The 26,450-nt window shown below is 42.2% G+C and overlaps 2 protein-coding genes across 4 annotated transcripts in view; one reads left to right on the top strand and one right to left on the bottom strand.

The window, feature by feature from the left end:
• Window positions 1-4,518, bottom strand: part of WARS2 (tryptophanyl tRNA synthetase 2, mitochondrial) — a 42,432-nt gene extending 37,914 nt beyond the window's left edge. The window contains exon 1 of one of the 3 annotated variants that reach the window (XM_080391118.1): window positions 4,348-4,518. In XM_080391118.1, the coding sequence (XP_080247244.1) occupies window positions 4,348-4,401 (54 nt within the window). In that variant the 5' untranslated portion in view covers window positions 4,402-4,518. Of the gene's footprint in view, window positions 1-3,835; window positions 3,956-4,347 lie in introns of those variants that run through there. The other 2 variants (XM_080391119.1, XM_080391117.1) reach the window with 2 other exon arrangements.
• Window positions 4,509-26,450, top strand: part of HAO2 (hydroxyacid oxidase 2) — a 107,991-nt gene continuing 86,049 nt past the window's right edge. Inside the window, exon 1 of the mRNA XM_080391115.1 lies at window positions 4,509-4,961. The gene's annotated coding sequence lies outside the window, so the exon portion shown is untranslated. The remainder of the gene's footprint in view (window positions 4,962-26,450) is intronic.

Genomic DNA, 26,450 nt, shown 5'->3' with positions numbered 1-26,450 from the left:
GGCCTTGTACTTGGAGTAGTCCTGACAAAACATTCAATAGAGATGTGTTCTATGCAGCACTCACTGAGAAGTAGAAGAAACATCCTTGGGACTGTGGGACTCCCTTTGTATGATCTGAACAGTACCTGCTAGAGTCACTATCCTGAGTTTCATTACAGCAAATCCAACTCTGAGTGCCAGAAAAAAAAAATACCAAATTCTAGCACTAAAAAGGAAACTATTTTGTGTTAAAAAATACCAGCCTTTGTGGGTGGAAGATACAGTTCTGTATCACATAAAGGTAAGAGAATCTACTTCCCAATGCATCATTCCTGTGAAAGCTGACAAGAGATGAAGTTTGTAGGACATCAAAATGTACAGCTCAGCAACAATACAGCCATTGTAACAGGTCATGTGTGGAGGCCAGGAAAGGCTAACCTATCAAAGGGGGAATACCAAGGTAGAAGAAAAGGCAGCAAAATGAGAAGTTCATGTTTTCTTTAAAAGATGCTTTTAGGAAGAAAAGCAATATAGGTATTAGAGTATTCTTACAACTGTAATAGTGATAAGTACTTTGCTACTAGAGAAGAAGAATAGTGCCATGCTCCTGACTTCTTCTTGAAGGCAAATAACATCTAAAAATAAGCCTCCCGCTGGAAGCCTGGAAAGCCATCTAGTGATGCATGAGAGTCTATAATCAAAAGCAAGACCTCATCATTCTTCTACTTCACTGGGGTAACGGTGAAGGTAGGAAACTACCTTCTGGTATAACTCAAACTATACAGCAGGAGCTATGTAGATCAGAGAGTCTGAACAGGGTATGTGCAATGCTGACTAGGCTCCTCTGAACAAATCAGAAGTCCACTATGGAGTAGAGAGGAGAAAAAGAGATAACTTGTCCAAGAGCTTGAGTTCACACCAGTACAGAAATTCTCCACAGTTAGTCACTGGCATTGGTAGTACTGCTGATAGATAAGATTTTCTGCTCTAGACACATGAGCACAAACAGTCCTGATCTTTACTTCATTCACCTGAGATTTTTTTCACCAGCAGCTGTCATGGTTAGGAATGAAGGTCTGAACTGGAGCAAAGAAAGCCTACACAGGCTGGGATTTGACCACAACCACTTCTGATCTTGAAGGATTTGGCTTTGCAAAGAGGAACTACCGAGTATCACCTGAAGATACTAATGTAACAGCTAACCCATGAAATTGACTCACCAACACAATGTGAGGCCTGATCTAGGAAGATTTAACTGACCACTTACACTTGTAGCAACAACTTCTAGAGCTTTGCTGACAGGACTAAACTCAATTCATATTTTACCAGGTCATACACTGGCAGCTGACTGACTCACCTTAGATTAAATTTTCCTACTGTCAGGCTATGCCATAGGATTTCTCAGAATTTTGTCAGTAATTCCCCAGAGTACCTGTTAGTTGCTGTTTTTAAGTGTCTCTTATCAGAGAAACAGACTTGATGAAATAACTTTCTATAACCCTGGCTTAGAGACCATGGAAGAACAGTAAATCAAGAAATTTGAAAATAAGCTCTTAAAAATCAAGAAACCCAAAATATAATTAATTTCTCCAAAAAAAATGTTACTTTCTACTTAACCACATAAATTATGCCTACATATTCTAGTTCTGTACTACAAATATGTACAACAAAAGATATAAAGGAACTTTTTCCACACCATGATAAATCCAGCATAACAATGAACTGTGCACTATAGTGAAACAAAGCTGAAACCACAGAAATTACATCTTCTGATAATTATGACTGAATTATCAAATGCTTAAACATCAAAACCATAAGGGTGCCAGTAGATACACACTGCTCAAGTTTGAAGAAAAACACATTTCCAGCCTGAAAATGGAATATTTCTCATTAGCACACAGCAAATACATGATCTGTTCCAAGCTGTCTGCCATAATAGTTAAACTACTCTGAAGTCCAGACTGGCAATAAGAACAGCATAAATTAGGAAGCCAGTTTTTTTCTTCAATTCTTTCGAAGCAGCACTGAAGTACCACTTCAATTCCAGTGCAATTCTTTCCAGAAAGACATAAAGGGCACAAAGTGAGAGAGGGAAGTGACAGATGCCCACAGCATACTGGACTTGCAAATTTAAACTCAGAGAAACAACTTAAATTACTACTGTTATTTGGAGGTAGGCGGTATGAAGTTACATAACCAACAGTAACATTGGGCTTCTTGTTTTTTAAATGAAAACTTTTAAAGAATAACAGGAAGAAAGTTAATTTTCAGACCTATCACATCTAAAGGACATCAGGTACCAGTAACCAGGTGACAAAGCACCAGATAAGTAATCTCAATCTGACGGGTAACTCAGGTGGCAAAAAAGTTCATGTCAGTACAATATTAGGATATAACAGAGCCAAGTCCACTGAAAGCAGATTTCTCTACTATACAAGAATCCTTTGCTAGAAGAATCAGACCAGGGGAGGGTACCTGCAAGGTTACTGAATGAATCAAAAAAAGCCACCATGAAGAGCTGGGAAGATAAGCATATACAAACCCACGTAACAGTTTTCAAATAACTTTGCAGTTCTTGTTCTAAAAACAGAGTGGCTTGAAGCATCTTCACAAGATCTGTATGTTGTTTGCTTTGGCGAATGTATTACAGGAACAGTGTAACTGCAAATTTTAAAGTGTTAAAAACCTAGGAAAATTTAGGTACACATAAGTGAAATGAAATCAAAGCACCTAAAGGAAATAACCAACAAGCTTCTTGAGTATGCCATGTCAAGACTCTTTATAGTTATGGCTAAAATTCAAAGTGGCCTTATAAACAAATGCATTTTGAAACAAAAAATATAAACTGAAACATTACCTCTGCCTCACAGTAACACTTAGTAGGAAGTAGACAGTAATTAAAACATCAGTTATGAAAATTTCATATGGGTTAACAGGTTCTCCCTCTTTCCTTCTCACTCTACCTATTCAATAGAAAGGGCAGAATCAAGGTAATTTGCTTACTATTAGCTGTCTTGACAAGTGACTGAAATATGCCTTAATTTCTTCGGTTTAACCTTAAAAATCCTAGTACTAAATTAACTCACAGTCCTGCAACTTCGAGTTTACCCATACTCACCACTATATACACAAACTTTTTACCTGCTAGTGTACACTTTAACTTGAAATTCTCAGAATAACAACTCTGCAGTTGAGAGTAACATAATTCAGTTGCTCCAGGGTCACAGCACAGATAACACCAAGAATCCAAGAGCCATCTTTGATCATCTACTTATTCTATTTCTCCTCACAAGCAACAAGAGACACATTTACCCTGACACCCACTCTGGATAAAGTGTTTCATTATAGAAACACAGCGTAATATTCAGGATTCGGATGATATATGAACATAAGTATGATTTTCAAGAAAAAGCCAATTGTCCAGCTAAGGGAAACAAACATCCACTAAGATGACACAACATTCGTATTATTTTCACCAGATTGTTTTGATAAATAATTCTTCCACTCATTTAAAAAACATGAATACAAACTACATAAGAATTTAGATTGGTAAGGCAGACCCTTTACAGAGAGAAAACCCGATGAAGAAGGCTGCCTACAAACATGTGCTTGCTGAATATATTCCTACCTGACTGCTGATTGCTCAGGAAATTTTCCCAAACATGATAAATGCAATCAATTGCTCCTTTATTTCAATTTTGTAATAGAATGTGTGTGTGTGTGTGAGGGTAAAGCAAATCCCTGTTCCTTATGATTACAGTGAAAATCCCAATTAGGCAAGTTTAACCCCTATACGCCTCACTGAAGCTGTGTAAGCACCAACGGTTGACATACATCCTCTCACCAATCCAGATACCTATGCTGGGTTTTTCCTGCTGGAGAAGACAGGTCTTTGTAGCCTGTAGGTACATTTAAAACGGGAAGATAATGTTTTAGAGGAAAAGTAAAACCTAACGCTGAAAACTCAGATAACGCCCGGCGGTACCTCAGCGCTTTAACGACCACCAGGATAGCGACCAGCCCCCCCCACGCACCCCCCGCCTCAAGCCTCTCGCCCCCTGTCCCGCGTCCCTGATCCCCGTGTCCCCAGCGGAGTACAAGCCCCTGCGGCCGAGTGGCCCCGGGCACAACCAGCGGGAAGGCAGGGGCCGGGGCGCGGGGACCGGGGTGCCGGGGGCCCGCAGCGGCCGGCCCCGCCTTGCGACGCCGCCTCCTCAGTGCGCATGCGCGGGGCCGCCCCGCCACACGGAGGGCGGGCTGCCACGGGGCCGGCCTCGTCGGCGCCGCGGGGCTCAGCCTACGCCGGCCGGAGCGGGCCGGGGCCCCGCAGCCACGGCGGCCGGGGGAAAAGCGCGCCAGGCCCGTTACCTGGCCGAGGGTCCCGCGGTGCAGGGCGCGAAGGAGGCCGCTCGGTGTCGCCATGGCAAAGGCGGGAAGGGGTGAGGGGGGGGAGGAAGCGGGAAGCGTCCGCGCACGCGCGTGGCGGCGGGTCCCCTCCGGGCGGAGCGCGTGCGCAGTGCCGTGGGGGCGGGGCGGGGCGGCCCGGCCGTGCCCTCGCTGCGGCGGGCGGGGCGGGCTTCCTGGCTGGTCGTGCCCGCCCTGCCGACGCTAGCGCCTTGCTGCTCGGGTTTTTCCACGGGGTCCTGCCTTATGTGCAGGTTGCGCTGGAAAGGGCCCTACTCAGCGGTGTGCCCCCCCCCCCCCCCCCCCCCCGCCCAGCCCCCCGGCCGCCGTTCCCCTCAGGCTGCCTCACGTGACGGCAAGGGCGCCGCAGCCAGGCCGCTGCGTGGAGAAACCTGCCTCAGTCCTCTTTACTGATCAAACTACAGGCACTCCCCACAGAAAACTCCGAAAAGCTGCTTCTGCCCTGGGTCTGCCCTGCTTTGCCCCAAATGCCAAGGCCGAGGCAGCTCTTGCCCCCGACATGGTGCATCCCCAAATTCAGTCTTCATGCCAGTCATCATTGCTTCCCGTGGCACCAGGTAATAGAACTGTTACCATGTGTTGTTTGTTTCAGGACAATTACCAAGAAATGTTAGTTGTGCACTGTTATATTGATAAGGGAAGGTTGATCATTATCTCTAAGAAGGAACTGAAACGAAGGTCTTCCTTGCAAAGTCACATCTGAAACAAAACTTGCCAAAAGAAGTTGAACTGCAGTCAGAGCGAGCCCATACAGGGATAGCAAAATGAAGTTCAGCTCTGTCAGCTGTAACTAGGGGGTCAACTATTGTTTGAGACCCCCAAGAGTTTTCTAAAGTACCTGTAAGGAGCATGTGCTATGCTTAATTAATATAGTACTGCCCGTTCTTGGAGAGTGAATGAATATGTGTGACTTCTGAGAAATGTAATGCATAAACGTGTATGGTCGGTGTAACCTTGCCTGAAGACAACAGCGGCATGCATGTTAGGTGGAATGATCCCCTGTGCATCCAGCACTGCAATGAGGGAATGCCTGCCTCTTAATGCTACATTGGTGTTAAGGAGTTTTCTTAATTCCCTATTTCAGTGACAGAAGGAAAACAGATAAGCATGCTTCTGAAGACCTTGTACATGAGCCCCTTGTACTGACTCTTTTGGGAAGGGTGCTAGCTTTCTCTCCAGTTTAATTCCCAGGCTGGAAAGCCACAAAATGCTTGTTACCAATGTTTGGATGGTGTGAACTGTGGCTCGTCTGCAGGGCTGGAAACATGGGGCAGGGACTGGGAATCTGCTACTGCAGGATTGGGGGAAACAAACCAGCAATCAGGAAAAAAGGTGCACTTGTAGGTCTGGTATCGGTGGCACTACACATTGTATGGGTGATTATTTCCAGTAGCGAACTCAGTAGTGAGCAAGATCAGTCCAAACCCTATCACTGAGGATATTATCATAGAATGTTCCGCCTAACTGTAAAATCCTGAAGTAATTTTAATAGCTAAACCCACTGTAAGTTTATGTAACTGTTTATTTATTTTGACTTTGATGCATTGGTTAATAACAATTTTTAAATTTTAAAACTGTGCATATACAGTGCTTAGTACATTGGAACCTAATATTCATTTAGTTAATCAGACCTTACTAGAGTACAAATTGTATAAAGTCTACTTTGCAAAGCCAGTAAGAACATTAACTAGAACACAGAAATTATACATATAATTTTTTCATCATTTCCATCGTCGCTATAGATACTGTTTATAATTTGAGCTGAAAACTTCGATGTGCAATGTTCATCTTTGTCTGACATGTTTATTCAGTGTTATGTTTCAGCAAAAATGTGTCAGCCATTTTTGAGAACATAACTAGGCAAAACTCAGGTGAAGTTGGTTGAATTGTAGGAGACATCAGGGAAGAAGCTGGAAAATGGAAAAGTCCAGGTGATATTTTTTGAGATTTTCCAGTCCTAAGGCCAAAAATTATTAGACAAAAGCCTGTGGCTGCTCTGCCAAAGTGAAACTGAAGATGTGCTTTGAGTAGAGCATCAGGCGACCACCCAGGTGGTTGGGAGGGGTGCATAGGTGCCTTAACCTCTGTCTCACGGATTGAACTGTTCTCCATTGGTGACTAATTGAAGCAGGTAGAGCTGTCTTTGACATGGTAAAGAGGGAGATGCTGAAGAGACAAATGGAATATAAACTTCACTACAAAAAGTTGTAAGGAAAACTGAGATAATGTGATAAGGAAGTGTTAAGAAAATTTTGCAGTTGTAAAGAATTTAAAAGAACCCCTCTTTTCCAGTATGTAATTACCAAGGAGAAAGCTTTCAGCATCTACTGAATATAAATATTGTTATTACAAATCAGTAAGCCAGACATTGGTTTGAGGCAAAATGATGAAGAAAAAAGCTATGTGGGATTCAGTGATAAAAGACTAAAGAATGAAGGTATAGGTAATACTACTTAAAAAGTACTAGTGTTAATTTCAAGGTTATGAGAATCTGAGTTAATAAATAGAACTGTAAAAGTTGATGCTTTTTAGACTTCTGTGATACCTTCGACTTAGTGCCACAGAGCATTCTAATTAACCATACCAGAGAAGCACACATTAAATGACTAAGGGCTGCTTAATTGACACCTCTCCAAAAGTACGTGTTAAATTTGAATTGGGAGACTTTCTACAGTGACCCGTGCTTTGCCCTACTCAGTACTTCAACTGGCAATCTGGAAACAGATACTGAGTAATTTACGTTGAAATGTGCCCTTGACACAAATATCGACAGACTTGTAAATAATGCTAAAAACATGGTGATCACTCACATCATTCTGACAACAGGAGTGTACTAAAACAAAGCATGTTTTAAAATCATATTTAAATTGAAGCAAAAACTTGAATTAAAGTTGCTGGTTTAACCAGAACTGAGTCTGAGTTATTACTGTGAAGTCTTTGTTGAATGCAAACTCAAGCTGAACAAAACAAAACAAAAAAATCCATGCAGTATTTACAGTACAAACCCAAGAAGAGCCCACTACTATGTTAGAAACCTGGCAGTGGTAGAAGAATAAGCATGAGATATTCTTGGTGCAGGCAGAGGAGAGTAGTGTGAATGTGCAAGGTAGGGGAGAACGGGAAGAGGTTGGCTCGGGAATCCCAGAAGGTGGGATAGCTTGCATCCTTGAGAGATAGCCAAGTTAGGGGAGGAGAAAGATTCACTGCTTTTATTTATTGTCCTCTGAAATCTCCCGCTGCTACTGAAACTCTTCTGACCTTTCTTGTGTATGATTTCTAGATGCTTTTCCCATGTCCATATTACCCCAATGCACATTGTGAATCCATTCAAAACTGTTCAGCTGTGCAGAATCTGCTACTGAGCCCAAATTAAGAAAATACCAGTAACAGGTGAACATGAATCAGTACTCAGTCAAAATGTCACTAGTGCAGTTCTTATTTTTTAATACTGCCAAACTGTCTGTTGACTTAGAAACAAGAGTTCTAGACCATAAATCTTTTAGATGGGTGTGTGTCCCCTGGGGACACAGTGATTCTGCAAAAGATCTAGAGTTTGTGCCAGACAAGCATCTCTGTTTGCTAGTAAAATCCTGTTGCTGAAATGATCAATTAAGTGATTTTTTTTTTAGTACTGGGGTACCAGTCAGTAAATACTAGGTCCACTTTGAGTTTCCATGTTGAAAAGATTTCTTGAAAAATCAAGGAAAAAGCTACAGGTAATAGCCGTAAAACAGTTTAAGAGAAGACTTAGGCATATGCTCAAGTAAGTGATTAGTGAAAAGTTAGGGTAGTGCTAGGAGCAGAATAGAAAGTCTGTGATTCTGTTCTCAGGGCAGAAAGACCTCTGTAGCTGAGCTACAGCCCACAAAACTTATTTTCATGAAGCCTTGAAGAGACAGTGCTTTACACAGGACCCAGCCTTGGCTGGTCTACAATGCGGGTCCTGGGAATTAGGGATGTGTTGCGAGGCGAGTTTTTATGCACAGCCTTCTTGTCTTTTTTGACATAGAAAGTAGAAGTTTAGTTGTTGGCCACATATTGTAAAAAGGAAGAATGGTTAAAAAAACTGAATAAATTTGAAAACCTGGCTTTATTTCTTGCCGCTGTAAAAAATCATGGCTACTAAAATACTTTGTGTTCCTCATCTGAAAAATTAGCAGAAATTCTGTGCACTGCTGGCTAAAAGCTAACTTTTTGCTACTGTGCTTCTAATATACCATATGCTAAAAACATGAAACAGCCTAAAATACTAGAACCGATATCTATTAATTTAACATGGAAGATTTATGTTTTATGCTTTATCTATTGGTGCTTTAGTTCCTATCTTTAAAATAGAGTAACAGCTAGTCAAGTCAGCGTTGTCAAAATAATTTCACGAATACTCTTGAGTCATTCACATTCTCTGATAAAAGTAACAGAGAATAATGTAGAAGGAAATTAGTAATTTTCTACTCGATTGAGTGATTATGACAGAAAATCCTATGGTAAGACAGTTTTAGGACACTATTTTTAATAAAAAATATTTTTAAACATGAACAATAATGAAGCAAGGTCTTTGCAGAAAAAATAATATGCTATCATATAGCTAGAGACATTATCATAACAGAAGTAGAGAGGGAAATGATTTAAAATCACATCACAGAGCTGATGCTGTCATTTCTCAATTTCTGATTTTTTGATCATGTTTTTTAATGTGGCTTGGGGGAGTGGTAATTATAATTACAGTTGTTTTTATTGTTTGCTACACTATTGCTGAGGCACTGTCTAAGCTAGGATCTCTGTGTGCTATGCATTGCTGAAGCACACACCAAATGACCTTCGCTCCAAATAGCTCGTAGTCTAAACAGACAAAATGGACACGGATCAAAGAGTTGATGACACACAGTGTGACAAAGGAATTTGCAGAAATTGCCATGTAAATATTGTGACTCCCATTGTTTCGTCAGCAAGGTAGTACCTAATGAAAGAGCAAGGAAAGAGGATTTAGGCAAACTAGAGAGGGCAGAAAACGGAGATCCCAGATAGTTTGGGATCTGAAGAACAGAGTAAGAGAAGAAGTTGGAATAGGCAACCAAAAAGCACAAGGAGTCCAGTCAAACCCCTCCCATTGTCATACATAAAGAACTCCACTTGAGACCGGTAGGTTGGTGTAGTCTAAAAGCACATCTTTGAAATTCTTGAGAGCCTAGAGGTTAGCAGCATGACTAGCTGAAGAAGGTGAATCAATTACTCTTACCTGTATCATTTCACATTTTACACATGCTATGTAAGAATCTTTGACCATTTTTACACATCTGTGTGTTTAGTGAAGCCTTGGCAGGGTAGTCATTTGAAAGTGCTGAAAGTCTGGCAGAGAGCATGAAGAAGTGTTGTGTTATCTTTTGTATGCTGAAACTGTTGATAGTATCATAGCATTGCAGAGAGCTATATCCTGTGAAGTTCACGGAAAAACTCTGTACTGGTAGCCACTGAGAAATAAAACCACCTAGAATCTTCTGAAATTTGTAAGCCTTTTCTCCCTGTAATATGTTGGGAAAAAGAAATCTTAGCTACATGTTCTTTTGTATTACCATCAGTTATGGTGACTGTGTTCTTTACATTCATTTTGAATCTGTGTTTCCTGTCATGAGCAGATTAAAAACAGAAGAGAGTGGAGTGAAAGTTTTCTATTGCAAACATCTGTGTCTGAAAAAGGATTGTATTTCCATGTCCTGGAACATCAAGGGGAAAAGCTTGCCCTCCCCAGACACACACCTTTGGTTTGCAGCAATAAGGAGTTTATAGACAAGGTTGCTTTACTACAGTAAATAGAACACCCAATTCTGCTATTATTTCCGGTGCTTAATGCAGCCTGGGTGTCTGAAGAGACCTTCGATCATTGTTCCCAGCAGAGTGCTATCTTAATCTAGATCTCTGAAATGCTTAACGTATTTTTGAGTGTAACATAAGCAATGCTTTTAACAACTCCAGCCTTTTGTGTCTGAAATTCAGTTTTATATGCAAATACTGCTGTCCAGATAAGCGTTCTTAGGGACTGTCAGTAGAAATGGTGAATGGACGTACTTACCCTCTCTTAAGTTAGATGAAATCCACAGACAGAAAAAAATGGCTGTCAACAGACTTCACAAAGAAAAAAAATAATAGTGCTGACGTATCATCCATCTGTCTGCTTTTAAAGAACACAAGACTGGAAGAGGAGAGAAAAAGATGTAAGAAGCACTGGGGGCCAGATATACAGTACTTTCTCATACTTTCTGTTATTCTTACAGGAATTTAGCCCTAGGAAGAGGGAAACGTATTGGTTTAGATGCTGCTCTGAGACTTTGCTGTCTCCTACATAAATGCCCTCCTTTTAAAACTTCAGTACGTTAATAGGCATCAATGCAAATGCCACCCAAAATATGTTTTTCTAGAATCATGTACTGTCTCACCCCATTGTACCCAAAGGTCTGTTAAGTTGTATGAAAAACTGGGAAAAAATTCGATAAAATCATTGTCTGGACTGGTTCTTCAGCTGTAATTGTCTTGGGCACTGCGGAGACTTTTGCTTTTATGCAACAGCGATTCTTCCTTTGTGAAGTGGAAGCACATTGTCAAGTAACAGTCCATGGGCTGGAGTTTTACTTTGGCCGACATTATTAGCAAGGATGTTCTTCTCTCTCCGAATCATTGCCCCCATCTGCTACATCTCCTTCAGGTATACCCAACTGATGGTGATATTTCCATACTGGTGAACATATTACAGCCTCTTAAGACTGCAGATATTATTACTAGAATTAATAGAAAAATGAAGAAAATGTAAATGTTTTAAACAAGTTTGGCAAAGTTAAGAAATAGTCCGTTAGGAAAAATCTCATAAGTGAACAGAATTGGGAAATTTAGGAATAGGTTGGGATTCACACGGTCTGAACCTCTGCTTTGTAATTTTGGTTTAGTAAGGGAACATTACAGATGCATTTTTACAGTGGCAATTAACGTGACATCTCTCTCACTTTCTCTAGAGGATGTATTACAGTGTGAACATTTGCCTGTGACTTACATGTCTGCCCAGGGTTCTCAGGAGAGACTCTACAAAGAATAACAAAGTTAATCCCTCAACCTGCTTATTGGAATCAGGATCTTAAAGATGTGAGAGTAGGGTACAGAGAGATCTGCTTGCCTAATTTGCAATTATATCAGGGGTCATTAGGCACCAGACACTTTTCAAAAGTCATTGATGTAAAACCGATGATGTATTTTTATAAATGTTCCAATTCCAAAAAAGTATGCTGTTTCCAATCTAAATTAGTCGAATTTCACTTTCCACTTTTAGATTATAAAACCTCATTGCCTTTTAAGCTGAAACACGTTTTACTTTCAGAAATCTTCTTCCCTTATAATCAAAGAATGTTTTAATTTGTTTTTCTTAAAGAAATGGCATTGATTGATTTTTTTTCAAAACTGTCATAAAATAGACTACGCATTTTAAGTTACAATTGTGGCTCCATAATCTTTTCAGTTTCTCAAGATTTTCTGTTCAGGGTAAGCACAAAAATGTGTCACAATACTATTGCAGTTCTCAAGATAATTTGTCTGCTCCTACTCAACCATCTGCTAAAAAAAAATGCTGCTAAGAAAGTTTGCAGATGATGCACAGATTGATATGACATGTAAATGGTAAATAACATCTATATATCTGAGAACAGCATTAGCTGCTGCACCGCACTGAGAGCTCAGATTTTTTCTATGTGATCTCTCTACCAATTTCAATGCCAAAAATACATAGGTTTTTTTGTTTCCAGGTGTGTGACTTTCCCCATTTATGTATGTTCAGCCACGTTGCTTGGATGCGCTCCCCTTCTGACCAAGGAACCCAGCTCTGTATAACTGGCTCTTTATCAATACTGTTTATCATTCCACCAAGCTGTGCATCACCTGCAAACTTTACTAGCAGTGCTTTCGTATTTTCTTCTATGGGGTTAATAAAAGTACTAATTGCTAAAATGAGATCAGGACCTTAACACCGGTTGAACTGGTAATGGTTTAAATCCATTTAATGTACAGTTCAATTGTACTGTACATTACATATCAATGACTGATTATTTTAGGATAATTTAAAAAATAAGACTGACACAAAGTACCAAAATAAACACTTTAGAAAAATGTAGTTATGGCACAGGCAGGTGTATTTCCGCATACCAGAAAGATGGAAGTACATAAAATGCGGAGCTGTTATAACTATCTCTAAAAGTATTAATGTAATATTAAATAACACTCCCAGATAAATATTTTCAATGTTAATTTTTTTATTTTACCATGTATACCAACATCCGTGGCTATGCTCTGACTGTTGTGTTCCATCTGGGAATGCAGAACACCAATGGATTGTGGAACACTTTGGGTTTGCAGCTGCTTTGTTTCACCAGACCAATGAAAAGCTGCTGAAATAAACTCTTGCACCCTTTGCTTTCTGCGCTCCAAATTTCTGCTGAGTTGTCACCTCCCACCATTAATTATTATTCATACACCACCCCCTTGTTTGCATTCCCTCAACTTTAACTTTAAACTGGCTTTGTCCTGTGACTGTATGAAGTTTCCAGGCTGATGCAGTCCTGCTCTGCTTGGATGCCAAAGTGGTGCTTAATTCAGGCAGAGTGACTGGCCGCCTCCAGCATCAGGTTGGTCGGGGGGTGACGGCAAAACCTCCCTGCTCTGCCTCATGCTTTTCTTAGGCATAGACTCAGGGAGCCATCTCTGGCAGGGCAAGCCATGTCTCCAGCTTTTCTGGCTTGGTGATGACGGCGACAGTAACTGTGAGCTCTTCACAGCTTTTCCTTGAGCCCTCTGCCTCAGCTCCTCACTTTTCCTCCATCTCATGGCAGAAGTGACCCTGTCCCTTCTCCTTTGGGCATGATTTTGCCCATGTTGCTTACAAGCCTGTAGCCAGCTGTCTACACATGTCCGCTTTCCTCTCCATCATTCCTCCAAGGACGGAGCTCCTGGCTTCCCCTTCAGTGCAGGAAGTGCTGCCTCCCACCTCCCTCTCAGCCTGTCTGCAAAGCGGCTCTGGCACAATAGGTGCTTCCCTCCCAGATGCTTCATATGAATGGACATACTCGCTGTTATTTTTTGTAACTAGAAGTTGTTTTGTTGTTGTTGTTTGTTGTTTCCCCCCCCTGCAGAATTGTTCCCGTTTGGACTGGCCACCATCATCCATTGTTCTCGATGAAACAGAAACTGCCGTTGCCCTCGGGGGAGATGGTGGCTGCCTATACTGTGAGGCATCATAAAACACAGACCCCATTGGGAACAATGGGGAAGAGCCTTCTCAACGTGGCCGCCAGCTGAGGTCTGCCATGGCTCTCGGCCTGGCCAGAGCACTGAGCAGCAGCCACGTTGAGGGGAGGTGGTGGTCCACCGACCAGCCTCTGGGCTCTGCCTGAGGGGAAAAGATTACATGCAACAGGAAAAGTACCAGAACAAAACCAGCTTAATTACAAGAAGCGAGTGAAATAAAGTCTTTGTGCAAGGTTACAATGAGTTCCACTGGAGTAGGAGCTAGCAGAGCTTTTAGCTGGTTTTGTAGGGGGGGCTGAAGTCCTTTTTGCTGCTTGCTCCCATTGGTGCCTTGACTCCCCCTTAAATACTAAGAGAACCAAATTCTTGTTTGACACTTCAATAGGAAATTATTTTTGTCACAGTATAAGCAGCGTATCATCTATGAAGATGTGGTATTTTCCCACCCTCCCTTTGCATGGGGCAGCCTCCTGCTTCATATACTCTTGGGTTGCTGGAGTCTGTATTCTTTTTACCAACATAGGAGGCAAAAAGATGTCTAATAATGAGTTGTCCATTCAAAATGCTGGATTTTTAATCTCTATGCAAATTAATATATTTAAATACATCTTTGAAATTACCAGAAAATTTATTTTGGAATCCATCCATACATAGTGTACTGCTAAGGAGAGTACACTCTGTTTTTCATAGAGAGTAAAGAATGATCATAAAGGATGCCTGAATTTGAAAATTCTGCCCTGACTCTCGAGTCTTTAATTGCCTCTGAAACATGCATTCAGCGATAGAAGATATTTTAAAAAATGATGACATTGGAGGGCATACGTCATCAATAAATTTACACAAGACATACTGTAGGAATGTTGTGATTATTTTCAAAATCAAGCTTTGTGATTCATTCAAGGAAATAAATGGGCAAGATCTTAATAGGAATTGAAACCATTCAAGTAATTAAAATCACAGTTGGCATACTCACCCAAGTCAAACTGTAATCCGTTAAAATCCCATGTGCATAAGCCTCTAGATCTCCATAATTTTACATTTACAGTTCTATAGGATGAAGTCATTTGCTGCCATTATTCTTCAGAGCAGAAAATTTCCTCTTGAGCAGAAGTCTTAACCCTGCCACAAAGTGACGCTAAAACCATTTATAACTACAATTATAAAATTACATTATATTTATAATTATAAAATTGTATTTCTCATTATGCTTACAGCCATTTCAGTGCCTTTGTACTTAAATTGGTAGAGTTGACCTTTAAAGATTCAATATATGCTCTCTCCTCTTCTGAGTAGGGACTAATTACTTTAGAAGTAGCGATTCTTCTAAAACATTGAACCTGTGTTCTCAACTGAGACACTGAGATGCTGGTATTATGCACCTAACCATGTGAGTTTTGGAGCTGAGAGGCAGCTTTTTGGTTCTGAATCATCTGTAAATCCACTCAGGGTGCTAGGTGTGCTCACTGCCTTCTGCGCTGGCTAACAGAGGGAACACCCTGTGTTTAGTAATAACTCAAACAACGGAGGTTACAGCCTGAAGTAACCATTGAATGCAGGGTCAGAGGATAGATTAGAGTGAATGAAACAGTAGAAAGCGGGAGGAAACAGGCAGGGAGCAAACCCAAAAATCATGGTACAAGAACTGAAGTGAATACACAATGGCCTTGAACAAAAGCCAAGGGAAAGAGCTTTTTGAGCAGAGCCCTGAGTGCAAGCAGATCTGGGATCATGAGCAAAGCAGTGGCTTCTTGTTCAGTCTTACTGTATTTCAAGAAGCGGGACTTTGTAGTAAACCAGGATTACTTCAAAGAAATACCTGGCTCTTGTAATCCATTTCTCATTCTAATGGAAACAGCCTGCGATGTTGTGCGTACAGGCTAACTGCTCAGGCCATGATGGAGTTAGACAATGTAACCAGTGAGAGCAAACAATGAGGAAAAACAGGGAAGGAGGACAGAGGGAGATTTTAGAAAAAGATGTGGCAAAATGGAACTAAAATGAAAACTCACAGGAAATTAATCTAAGTCACAGAGAGATAAAAGAATGTAGTCAGGACGTATTCTTCAGCATGACAGTCAGTCAGCTGGGAGATGCTAGAGCCTCTGGGGAAGAATAATCACAAAAATGTACCCATGTTTGAATTTCTGATAAAAAAAAGACCCTGTCCCTCCTGTCCCATTGCCATTTCAGAAAAGCAACCCTGTTCTGACAGGCAACCAGGCACCACGATGGAGGGTTAAAACACATGAAGCTGCTGCCCATTTGGAACACACTCCGTCTTCTTTCACATCTGCAGAGCATTTAGCTGCTTGCATCTGGTTGTGTTTGCGCAAATATAATTCCATATTCACTAATAATTCCCGAGGCTAAAGGCCCCTCTCCTGTAACCTTGTTAATATTCTCACAAGGCCTGGTGTGAACGCCTCACAGCATTTGGATTAGAATTCAGTCTGGTGGGTTTCCCCCCCTCCCCAGTCTCTTACTCTTTCTCTTTCTCGTACTTTTCTGGCCTCCAGTTTCCTGGCCACCCACATGACGAGACACTCTCCCTCCTGCTCTCTCCCCATTCTCAGTTTCAAGGAATTTCCTTTTGTCAAAGGCAAAGTGTGATTGACATATTTTTCCCCTCTTAAGCGCAGTCTTCTTAATACTTGATTTAACTATGTCCTTATGGGGCTCGTATAATCATTACCTAGGTGAGAAAGAGACCCCCTGCTCCCTCCCTACCATTCGATCCTGGGCTTCAAGTGCCAGACTGCTGACTACTTAGTGCATTTTACATGGTTTTTATCCACTTTTTAAAGACGTTTTTATTAATTTGGTGGTGTTGAAGGGTGCCAGATTGACAGCCTTGGAAACTGAGGTCATTTGTTTGTCTACAAAACAGGTACCACTGAAGCAGCAGAACTGCTGGCTCCCATACCAATGTGCCTTGGGATCCCCTTTCAAAGCACCTCACCCGGGCCAGAAAAATCACCTCCTTCTTCAGCCTTTCTGGGAAGAAGGCAATTCAATTTTCTAATTAGTCCTCAACCCTGATGCTAAGACTGATAAAAATCTATGCTGGAGCTCACCCTACCATAGTGTCACAGGAGTCAGGGATGTAAGCATTTTGCTCCTTCACTTCTGGTCACTCCTTGTTTTAAGTATGAGAAAAAATGATTTCTTCTTGTTTTCCGAGTGACCTGCATAGCAGCATCCCCTGCCAACCTCCCATCCCAGGTAGAGACCAAGGTGTGCCATGGTGGTGGGGGCAGGGGGTTGAAGGAGAGAGGCTGTGGGGCTTGGGAAGTTGGATGGGCTGCTGGCAGGAGAAGGAGAGTGAGTTCACAAGCTGATAGCTTGGAGTCTTTAATGTTCCCCTGGTTAATTTGTATTGAGCATCCTGCTGTACTGCTCTGCTTTTATCCATGTTGTGTATATTGGGTAAGGGAAAACTCTGCATTGTGGTGGCTGGGGGCTTGCTGTGGGAATTCACTTGAAAAGGTTGCTCAGACTGAGCCAAACATTTTCAGTACGTGAAGGATTATTAACAAGGTTTTGATTAAATATTTGCACGATCTTAGGACATCTCAATATGAGAGCAAAACAGGGTTTTTTTTCCACTTAACAGAAATAGTCCTGAAAACTGATTGTTATAGCCAACATATAAGGGAATGTTTATGATTAAGTATGTTGAAAATTTATGCCACCTCATTAGAATACCTTGTTTTCAGTTGTGTATGAACTTTGCTACATTTGAAATGGCTGAGGTGAAACTTCCCACGTCAGGGATCAATCTCTGTACCTTGCATCCTTCTTTCCACCTTGCTTTGAAAAAGGGAGGAAAAACGGAGTTTTTAGAAAAAAATAAGGGAGACTTTATTCACATGTGTATGTTAAAAAAAACCTGAAAGGGATACCAATAAGAACTAATAATTCCTACCTAATTTGGATGAAAGACTTGTCTTTTGATTACCAGTTGGGGCAGAGGATCCCTCTGATGTCAGGAATATATACTTGCCTATTTCCATGAAAATTTTCCCACATTTACTCAAGTTATGAGCCTCAGAAAGTCCCATTTTGCACAAAGACATTAGAAATTCATATTCTCTGAAAAAATTCTGCCTGTTCTCAAACCTAGGCGTGTATGGCAGCCTTCTCTGCCAATGGAGCAGTGGGGAACGTGGTTGGACACATTGTCTCGGGACATGGGAGATGAACAGTGTTACTGCCTCTGCTGTGGTTTTGGTGTTTGTCTGACAGAGCATGGGAAAGGAGAAGGAACGTTTCTGAGAAGACTGCAGAAGGTAGGGAGCTGGGACTGTACTACTGGGAACAAAGACACTGACACAAAGAGATGCTGGGCTGGATACCCTGATGTTCTGAGAAAGGGGAGGAGGGCTTACAGGTAGGACTAGAAACATGACGAAGGAGGCATGGACCTCAGGTGCTTGTCTCCAGAAGCAGAACAGGAATTTCCACATACTGGAAAATCAAAAATTACATATAACAGACACCCACACCCACACCCACCACACCCCTCTGCCTTCGAAAAGTAATGTTTCAGGCTTCAGAGCAGAGTTTGGATGTTATGCAATAAATAAGACAAGAACCATGTTGAAAAATGAATGTAAAAGAGAACTTCAAGTGTGCAGGATCTTCAACAGAGATCCAGTGTTATATATTGTTATATGGTTATGTAATTAGTGATGGCAAGTTAGCTCATAGAGCGGGAATAATGTCAGGCTTAATGCTGATGATCCATTACATCTGCATGTTTGACTTTACAGCATTAATTAATTTCTTAGCATGGTATTATTTATACAGTACATAGACCTGGTATAGCATACAGGTCAGGACCTACACTGCTGCAAAGTGAGTTAGATTCTATATCTCATAAATGGCTTAAATTAAACAAATCAACAACTATTTACCTTAGCTCTGGCTCCAAGCCACAAGGATTCAAAAGAACTCATCCTTTGCAAAGCCAGCTTCTATGTATTCTGTAACGAGACGGGACCAAACAGAAAGGATGTAAAAAAAATCCTTCCATTCTTGTCTTCCTTTCTTCACACAAACATGTGCAGCTGCGGCCCGTATCTGCTGAAAATAGTCATCACTTCAATATGGCAATGAATATTTTCAACCATTCTTTCAAGAAAGCTTTTATCTTTTCTTGGCCTCACGATGTCTCCAGGCAATCTATCTCCATTGTCAGGGCCTTGTTTACTGAAGTATTGTTTCAAGAAGCATAGTCCAGGACTCTTTTTCTGGTGTGTGCCTGGGAAGGAGGTGACTGGTAGATGGCTTCAGCAGCTCACCAGATCGCAGGCTTCAACCTTGCTGCTGCCACGCGCTCTGGCTGCCTGGCTTGCCGTGGAGAGCCTGTTCCCTGGCTGTGCACGCATTTGGCTTGCAAGCGGCCCAGAAACTGATGTCAGATACCTGACTGCAGACATTGATAAAATACTGTATTTACGCATTCTGGGAAAGCACCAAACTCATTGCTGCAGAATAAACGAGTTAATGAGACTGTGACTGAAATGCTTTGAGAAGGTGACACGAGAACTGGTGTTTCCAGCTCTGAGGCAGCTCTATACGTTGCAGCTACGGTATACCCCCGGGTTCAGGTTCTCACCGTTATTTTCATAGCAATTGTTAGAAGCTTTTCAAAATGCAAGCTGTGATTTCTAGAGCGTGAGTTACAGTGGGCACAGCAGAGGGGACTGTGCCCCCCGGACCATCTCACGGCAGTGATTGCTGTTCTGCCTTTTGCTCTGAGAAGTTGCTGTTGAACTCCTTATGCCGCACACTCCTGTGCACATCACCTGTAAGGTCATTTCTCCACCCTTGTGTCCTCTTGGGCCACTCTTCTGTCCAACGTTTGGTGAAGTGTGTCTTGCCTTCACACTAGCTCAGCCTCAGGACCGTGGTGTGATGTTCAGGTGGTTTCTCAGGCTTGTGGGGCTGCCTTGTAAACAGTGGTGCTCTAGGTGAAAACATGGAAAGCGAATTCTGCAAACTGTGAAGCAGCCTCGGCTTTCAGAATTACCCCAAATAGCTCAGGAGAAAAGTGACCTGAAACCTGCTAGAATGCTTGTATACTCTTGTTTTTTTCTGAAGAAAATCCTTGCTGTCCTCTGTTGTCAAAAATTGGCAGTAATAATCTCTTTTTTAAATTCAAAGAAGCAAACAAATAATCCTGCACCTTCCCTGCCAGACAGATATCTTTAAATCTTTTCCTCTTTTAACTGAGTGTTTGGAAGGGGTAGGGGGAAGAAGGAGAAAAAAGGGCTTGAAGTTGTCAGTGAAGTGCCTCAGTGTGTCAGGTGTTTTCCAGGCCCTGTGTAAAACAGTCCCTGCCTTAGTGTGCTTGCAGTCTCAAAGAACAGGGTACAGGAAAATTCAGAGCTTCAAGCTGGGAATGGGATAAGGCAGTAGCCAGCTGCATCATGGCCATAGAATAGGGCTGGAGGGATCTATCACTGCCAGGGTCCAATTTGGAGAAAGTGGAACACAGTCCAGAAAACATTTGAATCACACTGTTGTCATCAAGTACCTGTGGAGCCCATGGGCCGAGCATGTCTCACCCCCGTTCCTGGCCAGGCCAGGTGTGAAGTGGCAGCCTGCTGCTGCTAGATGGAGAAACAAAGACATTTCTGTCCCTTCACCCCACTCCCACAAGCAAATAGCAAGCATGAGGGGTGCTGGGCCTTTTGTTATTAAATCAGTAGTTTGACAACTATACTGTGAACATTGACTGATGACAGCAAGGACTAATGGCTCTATTAAGATGTGGAATGAGATAGCAAGAGAATCCCAAACCAAAACACTTTCCCCTAAGAACAGGGAAAAGCTGGATATGGTGACTGGTGTTCCTGTTCAGACAGAAGTGATGAGGAGCTCCCTTCTGCTTCTGCTTTGGAGCTGCCTGCAGACATGCAGGGTGCTGCTGCAGGCTGAGGTGTGGGACAGAGGGTCTCCTTCAGGCTTTCTAGAGGCAGCTCCTGCTCTCGCGGATGCTTTGGACAGTGAATGGCATTGTTCAGGGGGTTGCCAAGAGGATTTATATACAATGTCAAATCCCTCCTGTCCTGACCCCTCCTGACTCCTGCACATCTGTGAGGGAACACCCTTGAGTGGGCATCTGTAAAGAACCGTTTATTTTGCAGTGAAGGGGTAATCTCATAATAACCAGGGAGTTCCTCCAAGTTCCTGGGAGTACTGGGAGTGAACGCTGCCCAGTGTTGCTGGCTGAAACGCTGTGAACACAAATACAATGGAGGCTCTGAAGAAGGCAGAGCAGCTCAGCACCCACAGCCCATGTTTATTTTCTCCAGAGATGAAGGGGGGACTGCAGGTCAGCAGGAATTGTGCGTTCTGGCTGGTATTTATTGACTCAGAAGTCCTTGCTGACAGACAGACAGACAGACAGGCAGGCAGGGAAGGGTTCCATTGCAGTGACGTCGTTTCTTTCCCTCTTTGCCCCTGAGGCTTTCACCACTGACACTCTTCACACATTGCTGTGGCTTTTCCAGCTGGTGCTGGGGCGAATGGCAGCTGCCTTTCACCTCACTGATGCTGGAAGCTTGGGTGCCCCTGGGGAATGTGACTCTCAGGCTTTCAGCGACATTCTGCAGCGCATCTATTAGAGATGTAGCAACAACACAGAGCTTCATGTTCCGTCTTCCCTCTGGGACATGGGTTAAGACTGGAGGTCTGGGTCAGATGCTGAAGATGAACTCTGGGTGGCTACTGGGGGTCAGCCTACATCATCTGTGCAAAAGAGAAATGTATCCCTGCGTTGTGCTCAGCCCCATTTCCATCTTCTGTTCCCTGATGCAGTCACTGCTAATTAGGTCTTTGATTGCCCTGCTCTCATGTTGTACTTTAGGAGAGATTAGAGTCCTTTCTGTAGGCGACAGTAAGGCAGATCTACTGTCAGCTATTCGCAGGGATGCTACAACACTCAGCAGCCTCCATTCAAGCCAGAGGACATACTTCAATACTCCAATACTTTTGATTCCTGGTATGGTTCCACCAGAGGGTCCCTTTGGGTTTGAGATTGTGCTGGAGACATATCTGTTGCAAGCAGCACAGTTACCTATGCTTTTAGCCACACAGGGCAGCCTTTATAAATGAGCACTCTCTGGCAATGCAAGATACTGGATACTTCCCCCTTTGTCAGAATGGAGAAGCAAAGTGTCCATGTTTAAATAGCATGAATTGTTTCTCTTGTCCTCACACTCTCCACTGTTCTTTTAAGATGACTTATGTCACTCTGAGCCCAGTAAAACAAAGGTGGCAGTTTCTAAAGGATGCAGCAGGCTGCATCTGGACATCTGGAATGTTTGCAGCAAAGCAGTGTCGGATAGATTAGAACATGATCTTTATTGCCTTTAAAAACATAATACTTGCGGCATGGGTAGAGTGAATCACAGTGTTCTCTTGCTTAGTGAAGTTTACATTAGTGATGCTAAGAAGTTGCAATACAAAGGTGCCCTTTCAGATTCAGTCTTTATGAGTATGCCACCTCTGCAAATAAAAATGCATATGAATGGGAACCCAAGCATCAGATAATTTAGTCCACTAAATTAGGTCACCAATGCAAGATTATGTGCAACAGTGCATGTTTTGTTTTAACAGTCTTAGATGATGAGGTATCTTCCACGTTTGGATTCTGGCTGTTTTTTTAGTAATTCGATTCATACAGTGAGGCATGGTTGCAACACTTTCTGTTCTGTGATAGAATGCTTCTTACATCACCTAACATATATGGAATTCTTTTCAGGCTCTACCTCATTAAAAGCCAATGCTTAGATCTCCTGCCTCTCTAATGCACAGGGGCAGATCTTGGCATATTTTCCCTCTGAAAAGATTTCCTCTCCTTTTCATTATTGATAGCTGTACAGCTGTCTGAAGACTGTGGACATTTCCCTCTGCACTGCTGGATGTTTACTGTCTTGGTAATCTGTTTGTGGAGAGCCACATGATTTTGTTCCCCTAGTAAAGCTCCTTTTTTCCCCATTTTCCCTATTTTCCCTAATGTGGCCTTCCCAGTAAACAGGAGTAAAGAGGATGAGGGGTTCAATATGTGTATGGTGGATGCCGATGATGGGATGGTACTGAGAGGAAAATGCTTTCGTGGCTATGTCTGTTAGCTGGTGAGAATGTCTCATGTCAAAGGGCTGCAGGAGAGAGGACACAAAGGAGCTGTCTTTGTGGCAGTGCGTATTGAGCACCTTCAGGGTGTCTGTAGGTGCACATCGATTTACAGTTCTAAGTATAAGAAGGGGCCAAACCAGCCCCTAAGCATTTTATTATCTAACCTTGCTGAGCTTTAGGTGTAATGGGGCAAAATATGTTATAAGCATGCAAATACTGGGTACAGTTGTCATCGCTCTTAATGGGCTTCCATGGCTGAAGAGGGAGTAGCTGGACAATTGAGTCTTACCTGAGGGCTGACTTAAACAACCGGGATACCCCAAGCTAATTCCTTCCCCGCACCCCTCCCTCCCAAGTTTGAATAAGAGCATCTACATACAAAAAAAGCAAACCTTGACTTAGAAGCAAAATTTGATGTTTACCAGTATGTTAGATGACTGGCCTGCTGTAACTTTCTTTTCTCTGTCTTTAACTCACTGTTTTTTCTCATCTTTCCCTATGAGGTGCTGTATCCTTATGTCAGTAGCTTTCAGCTTGTGATCAACAGATTTCTGGAAATTGGGGGACTGTTTCTAAAGGGTCTGTGAAAGAAAAGCCATTTATATGCAATCTATGTTTGTGAAATTTGTAAAGAAGATAGCATGTGTTTGTGCCTATTGGGGTGGGCAGGAAAATAATACGAAAGGTTTTTCTCATGGGAAGAAGCATGGATTTAAATTGTAAATTTGTGGCAGTTTTGTAATCTTCAGGTTTCTTTAGTTATTCTTTGTTTCAAGAAAGGCATGGTGACTGGTGCTCTCTGGATTGGTGGAACTTCTCAGGAGTGTTCTGTATGTGCAGAAAGAAAGGATGCACAGTATATGAGGTATTTGCATTAGATTGGAATAGGTTGCCTGTTAGTGAAGTATACTGTACCTGGCCCAAATCCCTGTGTGGGGACATCTTGGGCATGACATCCATGCACAGGGAAGATGCTGACATCCAAGAGTGAAAGTTACCTCCTTAACAATAGCAGGCACAGATGCAAACATGTCCTGGATTTAGAGGTGAAATTTTTTTGATCCTGTGCAAATTACTGTAAATCAGTTTTGTTTGATCTCTAATCCAGATCTTATTTAATCCCTTTGAAGGACACTCCATTGTGTTTTCTTTCTTCTGTGCTGTCTCTTGGTCAAAGTGCTACCATGGCCCATTCAGCCACCATGTTAACCTTTGATCCTAGTTTTGCTCAGCACCTCTAAGCCCCTTTTCTTCAGAGCCTGTGATTGCCTCTGTTTGTGGCAGCTGTATTCTAGAAACAGCTTCTTTTGTTGCTTATGCATTCACTCCAAAACAAGTGACCCCCAGGCACAATGGGTGTACCAGAAGCTTACATGTGTTGCTACCTGTAGCTAGATCTTAACTTTTCCTTGCAAACCTCAGTAAACTCCACTTAGCTTAGTTATCTCCATCACTGCAGAAGGAGAAACAGACTTTGTTTTGCCTTCTGCCAGTGAATCTCACCAATGAAGGATGCTGACCACATAGACAGCCTACCCATATAGTGCAGGTTTGTGGTCTTGCTGTCGTAGATCCATGGCTTAGGCCTAGGAAAAACGAATTTTGGTAATGGGAGTAGAGGCAGCTCAAAGCATTGTTTTAAATAACAGACCTCTGGGTTCTTTGACAGATGTCCTTTTGGTTTTGTTTCCTTCCCAAAACGTCTTGTGATTTTCTGTAGTCAAACAGAATAATGTTGGGTATTATGACATGTATACAACGCAATGCACCTTACTGATTCTTCACATAAATATATACTCACAATTTTGTAGGTTTATAAGTTTAGATACCTTAACAGATACTGGATGCTGTGTATGTACAGAATGAAACTAAGGTATATACTGCAAGCTAATTAAAAAATATGCCTGATGGGATCAAGTTTGTCTTTCAGCGATGCCAGAGCACACTAGTTTATATTAACACATGTTAGTTAAGCATGTTAGTTGAGTTTAGATCAACAAATTGAAACGGAACCAGACAATAGCTGGTTTCTTTCTGGCTTGCACATGCTATATATTTAGGTCCTACTCTGGACAAGCAGAGCTCAGTGCAGTAGCATATTTCTTTTTGCTAGCTTTGCACTTCACCTGATAGATTCTGGAGGATCATTAACTTCAAGAATGGCCAAACCATGGCTTGCAAGATAAATATTTCCTGGCACATGGTTTCCTGCAGCATTCAGTCCACTTCTTGCCACCCTCAAGGCACGTGTATGGAGAGCCAGTTATGGGCTTTGTGAGTTGTTCTCATGGCTGGTGCCACCAGGTAGTCCCTGTAGTTCTCATTCCCAAATGGCATGATGCCATGTGATAAGACACATCAGGTGATGGAAATCCAGCTATCGCTCCCATAACAGGTACATATCTGTGAATTTAACAGAAACGCTCAAGCTGAAGAGAAGAACCCAGAAATGTCCCCACAGGAGGCTCTAGGGCCAGCCTCAGCAGAAAGGTGGGGAGTCAGTGCTTTCCCAGGGCATAATGCATTCCAACCTGACCTTGTGCCTTCTCCAGCACATTGCCCATGCCCTTGTGCCCCATTCTTTAAGCAAGCAGGGTGGCCCAGGTGAGCAGCACTGTGGAAAATCTGTGTCCTGGGGGTTTCCAACTCATTAGTTCTGCCACTCTTCTAGTCCTGCTACAGAAGCCACAGTGAAACACAGCCTGGTTTTGTATGTGGATCCCATCCACTTCAAGCTATGCTGGTCCAGTGCAATCAGAAAGAAATCAGGAGTTAAAAGATACTTTTCTGAGTAAAGACAAAAAAAAACAATCCTCAAGAGGTGAATCTGGGTTGAAGATTGAAATATGTTGTCCTGGTTTGGGCTGGTTAAACCATGACATATGAATACGAAGAATGAAAAGGTAACGCTGACAACCTGGTCATTTTGTTGAACATTAGTGCATTTTGACATACGTTGAAAATAGAGGGAAAAATAGTTAATTCAATTCTGTTGTCTAAAATAATCAAGGGCATACTCACCTCATCCTGGGAAGAAAGTAGTTTTTGTTACTGGCTCATGAGCATAGGTATTTACATTGGAAATCCCAGAGCTTTTGGCTTCAGGTTTTGCAATGTAGTTCAGTTGGAGTATGGATCGGGAATTATGAAATCTGAATTGGCAAACGGTTGTTGTTGATGCCTTTCTTTAAAGGCGTGACTGCTTCCCCTTTCGTCTACTTCTCCTTCTGTGTGTATCATCTGTGTCTCTATTTCAGTGTCTCTCACCTGCACCTAACATGCCTGTTATTAACATGTACTGTTAATACTGTAGACTTAATTTTCAGAGGGGCAGCACAAAACCAAAAGCAGCTGCCTGTGGCTTCAGCTGGAATTCAGCACCTCTGAAAATCAGGCACTAATGTTTTTCAGTTGGAAGAACAGATTCCCTTCTATAAAATAACACTTTGCATTTACAATTTCATGAACTTCCAATCTATGTAGCTTTTAAAACACTGTGTACACGCTGCGTTCGCACAGATATCTGGCAGCCATTTCTAGGGAGCATTAAGCAACAAGATCTTGTAGTGAACAGCGGAATTATTTTTTATTTAGAGATTACATAACTCTGACAAAATGGAAAC

Source organism: Falco punctatus (assembly GCF_963210335.1).
Source record: "Falco punctatus genome assembly, chromosome: 6".
NCBI classification, from domain to species: domain Eukaryota; kingdom Metazoa; phylum Chordata; class Aves; order Falconiformes; family Falconidae; genus Falco; species Falco punctatus.
The sequence above is the reverse complement of the archived record's forward strand: the minus strand, read 5'-3'. Positions and strand labels throughout refer to the sequence as shown.